Here is a 21,930-nt window from a genome sequence, read left to right as displayed (position 1 = left end):
GGTACTTTTAGATTTTAGGTAAGTCGTATAGTATATTGCAATAATTTACTGAAATACTAGTAATTAATAATTTTTTTCCCATCAATATTATTGAAAATAAGTAGTGTGATGAGATTCGTGAAGTTCTGTTCTTGCAGGAATCACAATGGGTTTATCGTAAATGGTTAACCATAAATCACATTCGAGACGATTTTAATTTGTTCTTTATGAAAATCACTTAATCATCTACATATATAATAATATAAAGTACACATCTGCGTACGTTTTTCCTCCTCTGGCAAAACAACGGGGAGGAGGAGACATAATAATATTATATATCTTATGTCCAAGCCCGAGCCCTGTAGGCAGTAAATTCGTCTTCTGCGCCAGTCAACCTTGGCCGTATATATAGGTATAATAATGTTCAGACGCAAGCCAATAAAGATGATTATCGGAATTCGACGGAATTTGTTAATTTGTCGGCCATCTTAACACCTGCAAAAAAATAATATTAGTGATAGCTTAAATATTTACTGGTGCGTGCAACATAGATATATCTGGTAATACACGACATGACGCGGTATAGAGCTAGTATAATAATATATAATAGGTACGCCCATAATTGTATATTGACTACGAATTTCCCTTTTATCACGTGAAACATTCATAACGACCATAGGACGTACAATTATTATTACTTTTATTCCTCACTTATTGGTATGCACATTGTACCAGCTATACCTATATATTATATATGCACAGTGTACATACATATCACATAACTAACTAACTGCAGCCGGATTACGATACGACCGTTTTTTTACCAAAGCGGACATGAATATATAAAAATATAATATAAAATAGGTACCTAATAGTAAATAATAATAATACAGTTTAATTATATAATATAATTTTCAATCAAACGGTTTTATTGTTTTTATTTGTTAAAATATTTAAATTGCCGCATAATTGTAGTTAGCACATTCTCGCTATACACGGTTAAACAAATGCTTCATTCGGGATGCCCTAATTCTATGTATGTAAAAGATTGAATTTGACTTAGACTCTATGCGTTATAATTTATATAAAAGATTTATATATTTTTCCACTCGATTATCGCAATATAACGAATGAATTTCGTGGAGTATTATACTGATCGCCGTGTTGTATAATATTATATAACACGCTTAACATTTCCAGTAAATACTACTGGGAGATCTGGTAGATGCGATATTGCAATATTATATTAATATTTAATTTAAAAAATGTTAAATACATTTTTTTCTTCTCAAAAATCAACGATACAACTTTTTTTATCAAAATTTATACCTTATAATCAATTTCTTCAAATTCAGATTTTTAGAATTTTTAGCTATACTCAAAGTTTATAATTTATTACTCATATTACAAACGTTGTAATAACTCAGAAACTATTTGTTTGAATTTTGATATTCTGAGATACCTACATCAACATTTTCAAAATAATAATCTTCTTAACAATTTAACTACAGATTGGCTCTCATTTGAAGAAAAAAATTGATCTTTAAGTAGATTCAGTAGAATTATTCTTGAAATTAGAATTTGAAAAAAAATTCGCAAATTTAGGAAAAATGGGGGTAGCCTGATTGGTGAATCACATGACCCTGTTGTACAACTAGATCAACTAGTCAACTAGATTATACGACATAGTCTAAATGAATTGACATAAATCATAATGGCTTATAAAACCTAGGTTATAGCTATAAGTCAGGGTTAACGTAATAATATTATAACCGTGCTATGTTTCAAATTTAGATTTTATTTATTTTATAATTAAACGATCCTAGTGGCAATGATTAAATGAATACTTACATTGGTGAGATTAGCGAATATATAATATAAATTACCTAAGTAACCGATAGATAAGAGTATTGACTATATAAAATCGGTTAAGCCGACGTATATTCTATGAAGTTTGGTCGTGTCCATAAGTGGTGTTGGTGAGACGGAACGAAAAATAGAAATTGGTTTCAAGTGGTGTGAGAAGGAACGCATGGAAGTGACTAATAAATCAGGAGCATCGATAGTACTGTTAAGATGCGAGGTGCTAGGTCTTTTGAAACATTTTTAATGATGGAACAATTTATATTAGTCATAGGTATTGAATGAAATACACTGCTGTGTTGTTGTTCACATGTACATTACCATGACAAAGAACTCGCTATTATCTTCCAGATAGAATTACCAGAAAGTAGTCAACCATTTCTATCGAGATGAAATTTTAAAAAAACATCAATATAATATGCGTGTGCGAAATTCGATTTGCAGTCAATCTATCACTTTAACGCGCGTATGACAAATATATATTATAGTGCATTTGTGAAAAGTGTTTTCGAAGATATTAGGTCGTACCATCGATAAAGCTATACTATAATATATATAGGGTAGCCGATGCGATATATGCAGGATTTTCAGTTATTGCGCGGGAGCTCAGCTGGTAGGTAACCCGGAAGACACCGCGATGATGATAATATTGTACGGGGTGTAAAACAAAAAAATCAAAACATCCCATCATCATCATCATCATCATTATTTCGAATTAAATCAAACGTCATACGAACGGATGCATTTCACTGATTTATTGCGTACGGTTTTTATTTTAATGCAACTATTACATTATTATAGAGTACGAGAAAAAAATGTGAAATTATTATTCGTACGGATGCAGTAGTCGCTGTAAGTGTAGGTATATAGAGTGAACTGTGGATGGTTTTAATTTTCGAAATAATAAAAATTATCGTAAAAAAAACCGATGATAATACATAATAATATAATATTACAATATATGAATAATTACCAAAATGTGATAGATTGTCAAATGGATTTTATAATTTCCGTTCGTGTTCTGCAGCTGTTACCGCGTGTTATTAGTTTTAACAAATGAAAAAAAAAATAGCAGGAATATAATATTATAATATTTACATTTTGTTAAACGTTAATTTATCAATTTTAACGATACACGTACATATACAATTAATAGATATTATTCAGAACGCCGAGTATAGGTAGGTATATATATATATTTGCGTGATAAATATCGCAGTTGTAAATAATCGCGAATAATATTTCACTGCCATTTCGTCAAACAATATAATTTACAAAAATATTATGTCATTTCATAACAATATTAGTGTTCTTCCACTCGTCGCTCTGCAGAGGTCTACGTCGAAAGTAAAACATATTATTATATACGGTACAGGACATTTTCTATGAGCCGATGAGATTACACGTCTCGATGTTGAATTGATGACTGTAATAGCGCTTTTCCTTAAACTAATACCTACGCCATATTATTATTTGCAATTTAACTCGAACGATTTGTCGTTTATATACGGCCACGCGGATAGTCTTGTCGTCGATACGGTTTCAAATCAATTAAAAAAGTCAATCTCTTTGCAAATAATGTCTTGTTCAAACAAAAAGCTATCTTCATCGATTTGTCTGAAAACGATGAATATACCCGCAATACATATTGTGCAAATAAAATATGTATAATTCAATGTAACGTTTTATGAACATTATGATTTATGAAGGTGCCTATATAGTCAGGTATACATGCATACTATATCGGAGACGACTTTAACTGGCACGTGCGGAATCAAAACTTTTGATATTTAATCATAAACATTTTATTTGAATTGATACGTAATAAATAATAATGTAATATAATGGATTAAATATTTACATACGTTTTTTAATAAGTATGTAAGTACTAAGTACCTATTTATTTATAACTAGAAAATTGTACTTATGGTGGCTACAGTGTATATATTATAATATATTTTAATCGGTAAATTGTGTACACAGTAAGAATATAATTGAAATTTAAATAAATCGGATTTCATTGGCAGACCTATAGATACCGAGTGATTCATTTAACTTAAGACATTCATTATTTCAAAAAGTATAAATTTATATTTATTTATATTTTATATATATTTTTTATATTATTCATTTGTATAATTTTTTTAAAGTTTTTTTGTTTTTTTGAATGACAACATACAGTTTTAATTTTATCTTCGAAAACAAAATATTTTTCTGAGTATTTCGATACAATAAAACGAATTTAGGACAAGTAGTTATTATGATTAGTTAGACATTTTTAAATGTTCATGAGTGGAATGGAGTGGTACGCAGTTACCCCGCAAAATGATGGTCCATTACTCTTAAATACTTATAAATATTTTAAATACTTATAAGTTATAACTCATAAACTACTTGCCTAAATTTGATTTTTATGTAGTGAAATACTAAGAAAAATATTCTTCTTTAGAATATGAAATTAAAACTATATGTTGCCATTCAAAAAAGTAAAAATTGATTGGGATAAACAATATTTAAATTAAATAATTTTTAAAAATGTTGTTTTTTAACGACTGGAAACCATGTAAATTTTTTTAAATAATGGGTGATTCATGATAATCACCTGGTGGTATATAATTATGATACCTGTTATCTAAAGATAATATTCTCATTCAAATGATTTTTTTGTTCGTGTTTATTTTACGTTTACTTTTAAGTCAGATAATAACCTATAGTTATTTTTTAAATACAATTTATTTAAAAATTACTGCGGATAACTATTATAAAAACCTATCATATTTATCGCAATTCGCAATGATTTTAAAATAATATCACAGTTATGCGCGATATGTAACATATTAAATCGTATATTTGTCTAAGACTAGAGGTATTTATTATTATCATTATTATTATTGGGTTAACAATAATAACAATGTGTATTGTGTATTTAAATATTCATCAAGTCGATACAATATATTAATATAACCATCGTGGTATACAATATTATTGTTTATTGAAAGCTTATCAATTATCAGGCCAGCGGGGGGTGGATCTGTAATGGGGAACATGTAAAATAACATATAAATGATACACAGCGGCCCCGTTACATCTTATCAATTTCAATCGCCAATAGTATAACTGATATATTATTAATAATATTGAAATTATGAGCTATGTTCCATTATAGTACCTCTATATTATGTACACGTGCGGAGCTATGTGGTAATAGATGGGTACCTACACTGAATATCGTGTATTATTTTCAGCTAGACAAACACAGTTTAACGTCCCATATAAAGAGTATAGTGTTGTATACGCACTTTTCAGTTCAGGTGACTCCAAACACAAAAACAATATAACGAACTAAAAACCTTTATTCCAATTATTAAACACACACAAGTTAATAAAAATATCACGTACACCGTAATACTTCCGTACCACGACTCCCAAGCTTACTCTTCTTTTCGCCATATAGGTAATTTACATTTTAGTTGCCTCAGCACATTTGCTTCACTGGCCTATATTACAAATGTTGAAATGTATTGTCACCTATATTACTTATTGACTTTGCTTAAAATTATACTAATTGTTATTTTATCACCTAATTGTTATCTTAACCTAATTTGTTGGAATGCATGATTATGCATGATACAACAGGATATGTACTTGATATTTTTTTATCCGATTTTCCTAAAAAATGTCATGTTAATGATGATATCGTTTTTCGTTTGATATAATATTATAGTGATAGGTATTAAAAAAAGTATATAGCGTATTGTCGTCATAAGTTCGGACGTTGTTGTGCTCCAGGACATGACATGTTACTCTCGGATGACCTTTTGATTTGTGGAGAATTTCTATAAATCGTGAACATTATCTCGGCAGGATGTGAGTGAAAGAAAGCGGACGAGTAGACATCCTGCACGTCGTCCACGTCAATCCGACCATTAGCCGTTTGTCGTCTATATCACCACGCGGCGTATACCGTGATTAGGTTACCAGATAACGCGCTCTCCGCTGTCGTCTATACCGTTAAACCGATCACTGCCGATGTCCGTTATTAGTAGGAGGGTATTAGGGTCCGTTCGTCGAGTCCACGATACCATTATAATTATTGTGTCATACGGAGACATATTTTTCAATGAGTGCGCCGAGTGGTATGCGGTGAAACGGAACCGAAGACATAATTAATCGTTTCGATTCGAACGCATTTTTCATCGCAAAAAGCGTTATACGAATCGCGTACATACGGCAGCAACACACTATAGTATAAATAGTAATATGTATTTAACGATGGCGTGCCGCCCTGTACACTGCACAAGTGGATAACATAATATTATACAGTGGAACCTCGACGACTTGAACGTATTTAAGGCGAATTTTCGATAACTCGAAGAATGTCTTGGCCCCATTGTATACACACAATTTTTTCTATGACTCGAATTTACGATAACTTACGTTTTTATTTGTATCCGTCCGATTTGAGTCATTGAGGTTCAACTGCAGTATATATATATATATATATATATACGAGTATATTTTTCGTATGCAGTCGACGAAAATGTCGATGTCTCACTATTATTGGGGCGATTGCCTTTGAAATAGCCGAAACGCCGCTAAGCTAACGCAGTAACGGTTTTTTGCGGTCAAATTTAGTAGAAAAGCTGCAGTATAGGTATAATATTGTACGACGAAGGTAATATAGTTTAAATCATAATCGAAACGATACACTACAGAACACTATGAAAATGTATGAATAAAGTCTATGAGTTACATGTGGATTATTTTAACAGTCAAAACGTCTATAAATTATGCCTAGAAAAGTATTTGTCTGAGGGTCTCGTGTACTTATATACAAAATGAATATTATCGAACTTTGATATTCGTTTTTTATAGTCAATTAGTTATAGGTAATATTATAATACCTATTTCATAATAACTGAGTAGTACCTATTATTCACGCAATATCTTGCGCGGTACATTATAACTTTAACTTTAACTTTAAATTCATTAAAAAAAAACTTTAAAAGTCATTACTTATATGGATATAACCAATATTTACCGTTAAAATAATCACTCAGATCATACTTTATAATATTATTTACGTAGGTATACCTGCAAATTTTTTTTTTTATCTGATTATATATTTTTTTATGACTATCAATTATTATATTTTGAGAAAATAAACAAATAAATACATGTCGATACATTATACACCCATACTGTGCTGTAATGATGGTCATTGATTTCAGGACCGGCTCAAGCAAAAATAGTGAACTAGGCAAAATCAAATTTTGCCGCCCCTAACAATATAATATTAACAGTATTTTGAAAATTCCGCCCTCTTACCAAAGTGCTGCTTAAGTGCCGCCCTAGGCGTGGGCCTATGTCGCCTACCCCTTGAGCCGGGCCTGATTGATTTTAAGTTTATACTATTACACTGTACGCTGCATGATATCGGTACATGAACAGCTTTTGTAATTTTTGTCCTGTGATATTCAATACCTACTAAAATATATACATATTATGATTTTTTCTAAAAATTACATCACGTGGTGTCGTTTAATGAATAACGATATACGATTGATAAAATGGAAATTGATAATAGTTTGATCGGATGAAAATGTTAAGTATAATTAATCGTATGAAGTTCGAAATCGCGGTTTAAATACTTATAATAATAATATGTTTGTGTACAGCAACCAGTGCCAAATTCAATTGATCGAAGTTATTATATACATAAAATTTCGTTTTTAGTCAGTCGTTGCTTGTTATTCGGTTTATCGTGTTGTGTTCGTGTTCCACATTGTTCGGGGGTGCATGCATAGAGATATGTACCAAAGGCTATATACGGCGACTCTGGGCGTATTATACAATTTATACGTTTAATAGCAAATTTTAAGCGTACCACATCTCTCATAATATTTATTAGCTATATACAATCTATACCGCAGTACATATAAAAATATATAATATGCACCCAGTTGGATTGTCAGAAACAAAATACTGCCAAAAACTGTATTTGAGTATAAATTCGATACGTTTTTTTTATTTTGTCTCAGAAAATATGTTTAAAATAATATGCCACCCCTGTGCTTTTCGCAAAGACAATATTACATTCGAGTAATGTTCAAATAAAAGTAAAAAAAAATGTGCACTTTCGTCACGAAAATTATGCGATGAAGTTCCTCGTCCAACCTGTACACTTAAAAATATAAACTATTTTATTGCTTTATGAGTCCTTTGTTATAACTTATAATTACAAATCATATTATATATATATATAGGTACGAGTTATAGCTATATACAATCTATAGAAAATAAGAAACTTAAGAAGAGAACTTCTTGCGGTATCTATAATAAGAAAATTTTGAAAATAAGTCAAAGCATATAATAACGCCAATTGGTGACCTCCGATCGTTATTTGCATGATCGTCTGCTCGTGAAGCTATAATAAGTAACATTTTCAAATTGTCTGTATGAAAATACGTACCCTATACCTATACCTAACTGTCGCCGTTATGTCTCTGCAGTTGACTGTTATTAGTGCACTTTGAATTCACATCTGTGTTATTTGAAGAAATGGAAACCGTTACTAATTTAATATTTAACACAATATCGTTTTTATTAAGTATATTTTATAATAGTATATTTGTGTGGGTGTGACAATTTACTTTAATAAAAGAGAAAACTCGGAAAACGATTTTCGATCCCTCCCTCGATCGGTAACCCAAAGTATGCACCAACCCAATTCCAATCTTCTCGCCAAATATTCAACAAAATATACAATGCCAACTATATAATTTATAAATAACAGTATAAATGTAATGTACAACAATGGAAACCGAAAGAAAACACGTTGACGCTAAAACCTAATTCAATTATTCAATCAGCTTATTATAATTTTGTTGATATACCTAATATAATAGCTTTTTTTTTTGTTTCAAAAATTATTATTGTTATTATTATTATTATTATTATATATTTTTTTAAGTTCCTAAGCATTGAGGAATTCACTGAATTGGCCACTGAAATGGTCCAAAAAAATAAAAAACGCTGTTCGTTAGCCCGCAACCGTCGTATCGATTCGCAGAGACATCCATACATAATGAACCGATGGGAATTGAAACTTTTCAAAGACCATTTTTTTCATGCTCAATATGCTTTTAAAATATACATACAAATATCCGATATACATTTTTACATTTTAATAACGCATTAATATTATATAAGTATTATACACATTGTGTCACGTCATAATATAAATTAACTTATTACTAAATAGCTCAGTTCCAACGACATCAGATTGAAATAGGGTTTGATGTGATAGGGTGCATCAAAGCACACATTTTAGATAAACTTCACATTTAACCCGAATTCATAAACAAAAATCAATAATTTCGTTTAAAGATTAATTTTATGGGAAAAACGTTAAAAAGGGTGCGCGTTGCCGGTTTTTCCAATTTTCCGCAATTCTATACAATTTGAAAGTTATATTTAAGTTGCTACCTTAATATTATAATACTTTTTCACTAATCTACCTATTGGAGAGGGGGATTGATTGGTATATTATATCAACAAAAATGACTTCACTGCAGGAAAAACTCTTGTGCCTCATCGATATGTCATATTTTGATAGTTTTTTTTTTTATTTGAAAGATGATATTTTCTCGAATTTTCATTTTACTTTCAATACTGCTAGGAATATAAGTTTAAAAAATAACAAATATTGTGCATGTTCAAATACATGTTTTAGCTTCCATAATTATTCTGAAAATCATGTTTTGATCCGAGTATCCGACCAGCAAAATGTTCTCTTCTTTTGAATTAAAAAAAAAAATTAATGAAATCCTATTATTTTACAGACGTCAGGACGTGAGAGTTCTTACTGTAGGACATATTTTTGTACTAAAAATGCACCGCCTCCGACGACCTCAAATAAAATTATTATCAAATTTGAAATAGCTATAATTCGATTAGTCTTAGGTTTTGGACGCGTGGATCAATGAACCAAAATTAATTTTAAAAAAATGAACCTATCCATGTCATTGACTTTCCTAGTTACCCCATTACACACCTACCCTATAAAATGTTGATCCACTGATATTCCTCTCGTCTATATTAATTTCAATATTTATATAACTATATAATGACTCAATCAAAATAAATTTTGTTACGTTGAAATACTCAGAGAAATATCTGCAGAGATCATCTGCTTCAGAATATGAAAATTGAAAGTGTATAATATCATAGTTCAAAAGAGTAAAAATTTTAAAAATTATAAATATATGGTATATAAATGGTAATAAATAGATATTTTTTTCTAAAACGTTTCCGAAATTATGAGTTATACAATAATTGCATGGTATATAATATTATACTATATAGCAACATTACATATTTGGTTTATGTGGAATTATGGTATTCTGTAGTTGAGTAAACTGAAGTAGCGTTTAAAAAGTTAAATTTTTATTATTTGTGAGCATATAAAAATAATAAATACCAAACGCATTTTTTATAAAATTTAATTATTTTTAAATCCGTTTTATATTTAAAATTATTGCCTAATGATTTCATGGTATGTACTAAACTATTTTATTCGATATATTTGTTTTAGGTATATGTCAATTATATTACGCATATATATGTAATTTATATCCACATCAACAATCGAATTGTTTGAAGAGATTTTTTTTTCGTTATTAATAAACTAACAATACATTTTAATTTATATTACAATAAAATGTACAGTGCGATACATTGTTTACACCTACATTATTTGTATTTGCTTTTATATTGTATCGTAATTCGTAATATAATATGTTATGACTTATGTTTATGCTTTTATGTTTCATATGAGTATATTATGACGTTCGTCAAAATAATTCATAGGTGTTGAATAACGATCATAGAAAACTTGGCGTTTGGTCAGTCCTCGAATAATAACAATATTCATATTTCAATATTATTTCCTGTAGGTAGTTCATTTTGTAAAATGGTAGATAAACAAAATTATTGATAAGTAAAAAAATCATAAATGTGAATTTATTGTGATAACAATATAAAATTTTAAATTTATAAATTATAAATTGTTATATGAAAATATATAAGATATGTTCAAATAGATATAATATACTTCAACTAACATTAATTATGTTTAACTGATGAAAATAAAAATAAAACGTCTGTTTTTCTTTATAGAAACGTTGTAAGTACTATTATAGCAGTATATTTATGTATACGCTTACTGTTTTACATTACTTTACATTACGCATATAAACTAACTAGAAATACTATGTTTAATAACATAAATAAATTTAGGGCTCAGATTTAAACGTAACTACAAATTACTTAAACATTTAAAATATCTCATCTTAAGCTAAAAGTTAAATAACGACTTATACATTTTGTCTGGAAACCTTGAAAAATGCCATTACACAAACATAATTAAACTCTAAAAAGGAAAGGAAAAAAAATATGTAAATCGGGGTTTTTTTTTTATTAACAATTAAAGCAAAGGTATTTTTTGACAAATATGAATTGTTTATTTTTTCTTGTAAACTGTATATTATATTATATTATTATAATGATAAATAAACATCGGTGAATTTAAAACCAGATGGATTTCGTTAAAATGTATAAATACTAAAAAGCAAAACAAACAATACCATTTTCGATAAATACAAACTAACATCGAAGAAATGTCAATAAAACTTATCAAATGATGACAAAAGTATAGCTATAGATGTAAAATAAAAATTTCGAATCTCCAATATTTTTCAATAATCTTCCAACAACCGTATGTATTATAGATTTATTGTTATTTCAAGAAATATACGAATTAATATAATATTAAATATTAATATTTTTTATCGAATTAATTTATGAAGTTTTTATTTTTATAGAATAAAAACACTTAATTTAAAAATCTTATTTTGAAGTTGTATAATTGTCTAAGAATTTCCAATGAATAAGTTAATTTGTTATAACTTATAAGTATTTAAAGAACTACTAATATGCGGATAATAGTGGATCAACACTTATGTTATAATTATTAATTAATTAACTAGGTACTTATTCGAGTTGCATTTGTATATCGACAGTCATTTATGTTATTATGTATAATATACTTTAATATTTTTCACAATTTTTGGGTAGGTTGCTGGGTATTTCCTGTTTCCTAACAATAGTTATTTACATTCGAGTGGAGGTAGAAAGCTCATATGTTATTGTCACGTGCCATTTAATTCAATAGGAATTCGACAATAAAATGTAATGCGTTTCACATAATTTTCATTTCGTTGTGAAATAATAGTTGTTTTCGAAAATCGGTATGAACTGCAACGTTTGAATTACGACGAAATAATCGTGAAGTAAATCATGTTGACGTTATTTTAGACCTCATATACATATATCGTTTGAGAGAGCATATTTTTTGGTGTTACTAAAACAATATTGATGATAACCAGTAAATGGCATTAACTGTTTTTGAAACATTGTTACAATCATGTATTATTAAATTAATCACTAAAGATAGGCGGAGATCTGGGTGTGTTTAGGGGTGTTTAGCTTCCCAATAGATTGAAAGCCCCCCCCCCCCCTAAAAAAAATTATTATTATTATTTCTTCTTATTTTGTAACGAAGGATTTAAGCCCCCTTAAAATTCAATAAAATCTCCACCTATGGGCGTATATAGTTTCTATACTTCGTGTTTTTAAGGAACGATGTTACACGGATCAGACCATATATCGTCTACAGTCTAGACGATACGATTAATAAAACAACTTGACGAAATATCATAATATTATGGACATAATACAATATTTACATATTATTATGTTTAACCGTGCAATTTATATTTTTTTTTCTAGCCTTATTGGATGAAAAGTAAAGAATATTGGAACAACAGTTTCGACGAACGTTACAAGAAACTCCACGAAGACGTTATCAATAAAAAACGACTTCCACTCAAGGTAAGTCCCGAAGAACCCGTCGTACTGTTATTATACTTCAGCTTAAGGGAAACACAATAATGTCTGAAATGTTTTATTAATGTCGCCGCGTGACGAGTATGACGTTTTTCCGTATACACAAAGTGTTTTTTTATTATTACACGTGTTCTATATTTAGGGCTGAATCACTATTCAGTATACAACACAGTCGGTCGTGTACCCTTCCCACTTGCAGAGGCAACTTCTGTTACCTTGTTCACCTTTTTCTCGTACAATATACCGTCCCGCTATTTCAGTCGAAAGAACTACTTTAAAAACCCTATCTCTTCCATGAATATGTGCATTTTTTTAGTACTTATGTAATGCCAATTTCTCAAATTTCATATAGTAACGCGCACTTATATTTAGTTCAAATCGTTTTAAATTTCATCCTTAATAATAGGCTCGACAAACCTTATATGGGGGCCTGGTGTTGCTCGGTGGTTGTCCTCGGTCATCAACGTGTATGAGGACAAGCATCGGCCGACGTCGCTAGTTCCCGGATGGGTGACCGAAACTATACCCGTGTTTTCAGTGACGAATCTTCGCCGTCACATACACGACGTGTTCATCAACAACTGTAACCCAACCCCTACCCCTACAAAATTATAATGACTATATAGTTGTCGGTACTTGAGATCAATAATAAAAATAAAAAAACTCATATGCATATGGTTGAAACAAAATTATTCATTTAAAAATGGCTATAATAAATTATGATTTTTTTTCAACAAATATTAAATGAATTTCGTAGTTATTGTAGTATAATTGATGTATAATACAATATACACTCATTATCTTAATTAAAATTACGGTTCCTGTTAGCTATAACAACATTTTTTGTTTTTAACGTCAGGTTATTTTTCATACAAAAATGTCTATGTTTACACCGTTGCACTCCTGCAGGACTCGTTGAATCACATCGATAAACACGACACCGTGCGCAAATAAAATATATACGCAAGTAAATTGACTAATTATTATTATTATTAATAACCGGTGAAAATAATAGTCCCACGACAGTCGTTTAAATAATCACGAGAGCACAATAATTATTATTATTATAATGTGACGTTATTTTTATCTACGAATTTCATATTCTTTTCGCCTGTTAATGCGCCCATAAACCCAAATAATTACACGAAAGTTATTATTATTATTTTTATTTTTATTATTATTATTATTATTATTATTATTATTATTATTATTATTATTATTATTATTACTCACCTCAGTGACCTCGGGTCCTAGGGAGTCGTAGACTAAAGTATAATACTGCAGTTGGCCAGTGCAGGGTGTTGGGCGCGGGAGAATTGTCGGACGAGGTGTCAGGTGACCCACGAAATTGGTTATTTACTACGGCTTATTCGTTTCCGTTAATAAAAATGTCCACTTACCTCCACGCACCTACACCGATGCACCCACCCTCACCATGGCATACTTTTGCAGCTCGACCGATGTAATGCACGCGCAGCCCGCAGTGGGGTTAAACAAATTACAGCCGCCCTACGAGAGAAGTTAATTCGGGTAGAGTCCGCGGCGGCGGCGAGACTGCGCAAATATTTTATGTTTTTTATTTTCATTTTCCACGTAGTTCTATATAGGTAGGTATCTACCGTGCCGCCAACTCGTACGAAATTATTCCTTTCGTCGTCACGTTTCGTTTTCCGGTAATAGGATTTACTGGTCCGACACGATATATTATATAACGCCGCCGCACGCGTGGAAGTCAACTACGAAAATATTTCATACGCGTACCTTGCCCACACATATGTTCAGCGTACGCATTTATATATATAAGTAAACCTGTGTGTAGTCTGCAAAGGCACAGGAAATAATTTAAACGGGAACATATTATATAATATGGTACAACACACGCGTATTTACAGTTTATTGTATATACATATATATATATATGTGTGTGTGCATGTGTGGTCGCCAGTGGGGTTCGGGGTGAGGAGGACTGCACGTCTTATAATGTCTAAAACTACAGCAAAACTTCTTTTTCATTTCTTCGGAAATAATATTAATCATATAGTACGACGGTTTCGTTGTATCATTCTGCTGTAGCCGGAGATACTGCAGTTAAATCACTGTGACATTTGTTCCGACAAAAATACGATTTTTAAGTGGTCTCGTACGAAACCTTAAAATGTTTCATAATATTATATATCATACATAATATATGTATAGGTAGGTTTGTTTTTTTAATTTTATCTTTTTGTGTTCTCAAATAGTTTGTTATAAATATATTATTTATTATAATCCGTTTGATCGTTTTATTATAATAAAACGATCAAACGGATACATGCGTGTACATATTTCACTTATTAGATTTCAAGAACCTAACCCCTAACCTAAGCGAAAAACAATACAGCAGCCGTGTATTGGTTTCACGGCGGTGTTTTGTTTTATTATAAATTATAATTTTTTTTTGTCCTTTCCTATTCTCGTTTATAGAATGAGTGTTCAAAAACTTTCATGATGCTACAGTATAATACATTTTTAATATATCTACATCTGGAGTCTAGACGGTACTTTGAAGTGGTAATTTTTCGATTTTCCCAATACAATTTCCCTTAGCTATTCACACAAAGAAAAATTCTGCCGTCGAAAAAAAGTAGAAAAAAATGTCAGCAACGAAAGCTCACCCAGAACCGTTTTTTTAAATGCGATGAGGTACAGTCGTATTTAAATTAATATCACGAATACCTCACAATCTTTGCTTCGATAAGATAGGCGAGCAATACCGGACTTGTCCAGTAATCGTGTTTTTTTTTATTATTTGAGCGGACTTATGAATCAATAAATATTTACACAGTGAAAGTAAAAACTTACTATTACAATTTAATTTTGTTTAATATTGTTTCTTAATGTTTTATTCTTATAAAAATGTTATTTATAATGAATGATAATATATTACGATTTGTTTCAAAGTTTAACAGAAACATTGTTAATGACATAATTAATTGTAGTCAAATGATTTCTAAACTGGATACATATTTAGTACCTAAGTTTAATTTTTATTGTGTGGTGAACATTAATACTTTTTTCAAACTAAATATTTACAAAGGAAAATGCAAATTCTATATAATAATAATAATAATAATATAATGACTATTATATTTTTGAGCGTGTAAAGTCGTGCTATACTGTTCAAAAGGTCACTTCATATTATTATAGTAAATATATAATATTATAATGTAATATGTGTCTCGAAAGGCTCAGACCCAGCTCGGACATAAGTAAGACTTATTTTATGCGTATAATATTATTCGTCCTGCTTTGGAAAAATTCAGTGAACGAAACATTTCAAAGTTCCGTATTTTGATTAAAAATAAGGGAAGATTTGTTGTGCGGGTCAGTATTTGATTGGTGAAAAAGTATTCCACCAAATATAATTTGTATTCCGCACACAATAGGTTCGTAACGTCTATCTATAAACACATAGTATAAACTATAAACATTAAATGCAGCCATATTATTGTATCCGACGACCCGGTAGGGTGGCGCTAAGTATTAAAATAAAAAATAGCGCTTTAAAATGCACACATAGACAACACACACGCGAAAACTGTCAGACTATATAATTAAAAGGGATTTTATTCATAAATAAAATTTCTCGAGAAAGCATAGCAAATTTGTAGTTAAATAATGAAGTTTGAAAATACAATCATTTAATTGGACGTTTTACGTAGAAGTGCATGCTGTTTTTTTTTCAAATACAAATTTTAACAATATCAACAGTATTATGGGCAATTTAACTAGAAATTATTGTAGCGTATTTTCAGCATTTTATTAAATAATATTCCCCTCGGCCCGCATTACGATGCACTATATCCGACACGATAGAGGACACCCCAAAGCATAATTATATGATAATGTTGCCGATATTTTACGCGCGTGTCGTCATAGATATAAAGATATTAGTATAATATTATATATTATATTCTTTAATATCTATGAAGTTTCCACGGTGTTTTCCCCCCCCCCCTCCATGTCATTCTCGAACACTCGTTTAACTCTCAATCACGATATCATATTAGGTATTAAAATTTGTAGATATTTTTTAGGGCATTTAAATTTTAGCCCTAATTACAACAATTGACCGTCGGAAGTGTCCAAATTACATATATTATGGTCTTCAGAGGTTTTGTTGTATCGGCGAAATAAACATTTTTCGAACTCAAATCATTGTTTAATCACACGCGAGGAGTCCAATAAAGATTTACGGGAATGGTTGTACAAAACATAAGGTTGCCGTTTTATACCATCACCCTGAGGTCTAAACGTTGACCCTAAAATTGTTTGGTATAATATTCTTTATTTATTAAATTATAACTGCAATTTGTATCCACCAAAAAAAAAAAAATGTTCTACACGGAGGCGGTGGGGGGGGGGGGGTAAAATCTACTTGGTGACGGGTGCCATGGAAAAGTTACCCCATCACCTCATCCGGCTCAACCATTAAATAGTTTATTAGTGTAACAGTTAATAATTATAATTTATAATATTATATATATATTTATACCTAATAAAAGTGAAAAAAAATTGAATAATACAAAATAATAAAACCGGTTTCGACAAAAATCCAAAATAATATACGTTCTTGGTGCTTCGCGTTGTTAAAGTTGTTATAAATGTGTATATTTAGTAATATGTACATAGGGTGGATAAAACGCGGTACGTTTTTTCAACTCTAATTTAATTATAATTTATGGTTAATAATTCTGTTGCGTTAATTAACGCGTATGATTTATGTTTATTATTTGGGCTGAAGTCTGCAAGCTAACGGGTGGTATACTGGTATGTTATAAACAATTTACGATTTTACATTAAAAAAAGCACATATACGTAAACCTAGTATTTAGTGTAAATTAATCGTTTACACTGGTACAACTCGTATAGCATTGTCAAACTTATAATTATTTTCAAAGACGCTAATAATTATCAAAATATTCGTATATATGTTGGTACATTTGTTATAAAACATATTCAATGTGAAAATTATAATCATACATTGTGGTGTTAGGCACGCATAAATGTGAGAAAATTTAAAACGGTTATCGGATAATAATCAATTAAATTCTATTATAACGGTACGCGAGATTTAGTTGTTTATACAATGATGGAAATTTAATTAATATAATATGTTTGTATGGTATGGCTGTATATATAGAGAACTTATTATGATTTTCGATCACCATATTGTTGATATTTCAATGGTTGGTATAGTACCTAAGGTAAAAAATACATTATATTATTGGTTCATCGAAGTTTTGTCGGTATTATTATTTTAGTTACATACGTTTCGATGACTTTTCAATATTAAAACTTATTAGAATTCAACATTTAATTTCTTTATTATTATATGAATCAATTAAAAAAGTTTCGTGAGCATTTCTTGTTGAATTAAAATGAATTTGTTCCTCGTAAAACAGCACCAAAAAACACGAGTTTCTTGTTTTATATTTCAGTTAACCGTACTTATTTTTATTTCAACTTGAAAATATATTTGTTTAATAATTTAAATCAAATAAATTTGTGCGCAATTTCATTTCAATCACAATAATGTCTGTGCGTTTATTCTTTACATATTATGTAGTTATATAACATACAAAATATTTATTTTTTTTAACATAATATTATAATACACGATTCTATGATAATATTAACGGGTTATTTTACTACCTACCAAACTACAACGGTGGTTTGCTGAAGCCAAACTATACTTTATTGCCGTAATACAAATTAGAATCTATTGTTCAATAACTATAAAAACTATTATTGTGATTTTAATGAAATAATTTAATATAGTAATTAATAATTAATATTTTTTCATCCGAAAAAACCACGATGTGCAGAGACACATTGCTCTAGACAGCAAAACTGATATATTATTACATACATTTCGTATCTAAACTTAATCATATCGAATTTAATGCAATCACTTGCCGTACCGATGGAAATATATATTTTATAAGACTATTATTTTATAACATATCTCATGTAATAATATCATCATGACATTTGGACGGTTGTTTTTTCCATATACATATACCTACTCGTCCTACATGTATATACCCGATGGCCATTTCGCGTAAGTTCACGTCCCAGTTTCATTGTCTCCGTTGTATTGTCATCACCGTTTTTCCTTTTTTTTTTTTTGAAAACTATTTAATTTGTTTGTTCCTAATTATAGTTTTGTACATACTTTCCGATTAATATTTCAACCACTGGCGTGACAATACCGCCTATACACATAAACCATAGTACGTATACCGATAGTCATATAGAATGGAAAAAGTTCAGAGGACGTCATTTTGAGAGATTGAAGAGATTGTATATATATATATATAAATTATACGGAGAGAGAGAGTTTCTTATATTATATTTTTTATTTTTGTAATCCATATACTTTTCTTATTGTGATGTGAAATACTCGTGTAATCTAAAGGGATAATACTTTGTAAAGATCTTTCTCTGCTTTTATTTCACTTTACCAGGTCGCTTTTACCCGTTTCTTTCTTCGATCACTCCCATACAATATGTGCAGTATAAATATATATAAATACTATATTTATATATGGTGCAGTTATCTCACCATTTTCACCGCATTTCTTCACGTCAATATCTATTATATACCTCCTACTACGTACCTATCCATTTTAATCTTAGTTTTGCGATATCTCGAATATGATTATCATTCTCTCAAATAAACAAACATCATTTCCCCCTCGAAACGTCTTGGCATTCGATCAATTTCATTTAAGTGATGTATTTCAATAGTTGTAAGAACAATTTGTATAAGCTAATGAATAACGGAAATACGCGCTCTGAATAATTTTGCGGTTTAAAAAGTTTTGTGCGGACATTGTAAAACGTAGAAAGATTTTGTATGTATATAAATGTTTGTTAAAACTTAAAATTGATTCACTTACCTTATACTTATCAATAACATAAAACATTTTAAAATAATATCCTTAAATGGTTAGGTAAACTGTGCCTATTATCAACTAAAACTCGCATAATACACATAAAATATTAAAACCTTTAAAAAAAGATCAAATTAAAGCTATAATATACAGGTCTTTATATATATATATTGTTTTTATATACATATACTTATTCATTATATACGTTCATTAAAAAAAACTGAATGCATTTTTAGTTTAGTTGATTAAAAATAATCACGCGTGGGAGTCTCTTCTCTATTGCTTTGGTTGGCTATATGCGGTAGACTGATTGCGAAGATATAATATGTCGAGTGGATATCAGTTTCTCTCGTTATTTTTGTGACATTCATTTTTAAGTACCTACTTGTGAAAAAAAATGTTGAGTACATATTTATTAAATTCGTTGTATATGTTACGTTATCACATTTAAAAAAAATCGCCTAAAATAATAATTTTTATCTAAAATGGTAAATAAAATCACGTTAAAACAAAATATGTATTATTAATCTAATATTTTTTCTCAGTAATAATAATATACTATGTATTATATAAATTCTATAGAAATAAACGATCAATCACAATTATAGACGTTATGACGCATTCACTGACTTTATAGTGATTATATATAGATAGGTACTTAAATTACTGCATCTTAAATTAAATCATCCGATTAAATTATTTTTTTGAAAATTATTCATTGGATCGTTTATACATATTACAATTTTCCATCCATATTTCCATAGGTACAGCTGCTGTATTGGCTTCAATGCCGTAGTATTTACTTGGTACTATAATATATTATTTTAATTTGATTGTGCGTATATTGTAACCCTCACCGTATTTTATATTTCCTATTATATCGTGCATTAATAAGGTTGTCAATTATTATCACACAGATAACAAATAAACTGACCACTCCAGCTCTTTCTCGATATATACCTTTACAATAACAAATTGTTTTCTAAACGGTAATCAGAGTGTATTCGGAAGTCATTTTACCTAAACAAAAATTAACACTGACTATATATAACAGGGGTGGCCAGCGAGAAGAGACTCGCGAGCCACCAAATATATTAATAAAAATTGAAGAGCCAAGATGTAAAAAAAAAAGGTCATATTACGTTAATTTACGTCTAATGTTACGTTAAGATGCGAGCCGCAAAAGTTTATGACGCGAGCCGTGGTTTGGCCACCCCTGATATATAAGATTATAATAAAGGTTGGTGCGTAGTATATACTAAAGTAAACCACCTAGTGGATTTCTAAAAAAATTCATCAGGCCGTCATTCCTATATAGTTTATAAAAAATCTTTATTCAAGCTGTATTATTATTATTTTACCGTGAACAACTACAACTATAATATCCTTGCATGATACACAAAATATTTTAAATCGTACGTTTTTTAACGTTTAATTTTTACCTTCGACAACATATTTTACCGATTTCTATACGATTTTCAGTCTTTATTCTAAAAATTGAAAACTCCACGTATTTTCTAAGAATATTTTGCCAGCTGGTTCGCAACTGTGAAAGAACCGCTCTGTATAATATATAATATGCTCGACGAATGATAAAATAATAATTTTTCTTGCCTATATTACACGTCATATTATTATGTTTTCCTTACACGTCGACGGCGTCGCTTAATCGTACTCTAGCGGCCGTCGACGAAACACACACACACACACACACACACACACACATTTGTACGTTTGCATACGTTATACATAAATATATAATATAATATGTTGGTATATGCTTTTTTTTTCCCCCGACGAATATAATATATTACGTGTAGTATATATATCTGTATGGTATTTATATATAATATAATATATATACCTTTCCGCCGTCTATTCGAATTTATTATTTAGCGCGTATACATGTATTATACTATACAGTGCATCAGTTGTGTTATGTATACGTATGTAATAATAATAATGCTCACACACACCTTTGCCGGCGCTTACGAACATGTTTCGAGTGAAACGGTACTGCTGCCGTCGCAGGAGATCAACGTAAAATCTACCCTCGGGACCGAAAGCAGACGATTTATATATATATATATATATATAGAGAGAGAGAGAGAGATGAGATAGAGAATGTGATAGTATGAGGCGGAGGGGTATACATGTCGAACGAGTGGGTCAGGTATAAAAG

General features: G+C 29.9%; 1 protein-coding gene across 1 annotated transcript in view; it reads left to right on the top strand.

Moving 5' to 3' along the window:
• LOC100159877 (alpha-mannosidase 2) overlaps nt 1-21,930 on the top strand; it is a 191,154-nt gene that overhangs the window by 43,916 nt on the left and 125,308 nt on the right. Inside the window, exon 2 of the mRNA XM_029491149.1 lies at nt 12,694-12,795. Within this exon, the coding sequence (XP_029347009.1) occupies nt 12,694-12,795 (102 nt within the window). The remainder of the gene's footprint in view (nt 1-12,693; nt 12,796-21,930) is intronic.

This window comes from Acyrthosiphon pisum, chromosome A3 (assembly GCF_005508785.2).
Source record: "Acyrthosiphon pisum isolate AL4f chromosome A3, pea_aphid_22Mar2018_4r6ur, whole genome shotgun sequence".
Classification (NCBI taxonomy): domain Eukaryota; kingdom Metazoa; phylum Arthropoda; class Insecta; order Hemiptera; family Aphididae; genus Acyrthosiphon; species Acyrthosiphon pisum.
The sequence above is the reverse complement of the archived record's forward strand: the minus strand, read 5'-3'. Positions and strand labels throughout refer to the sequence as shown.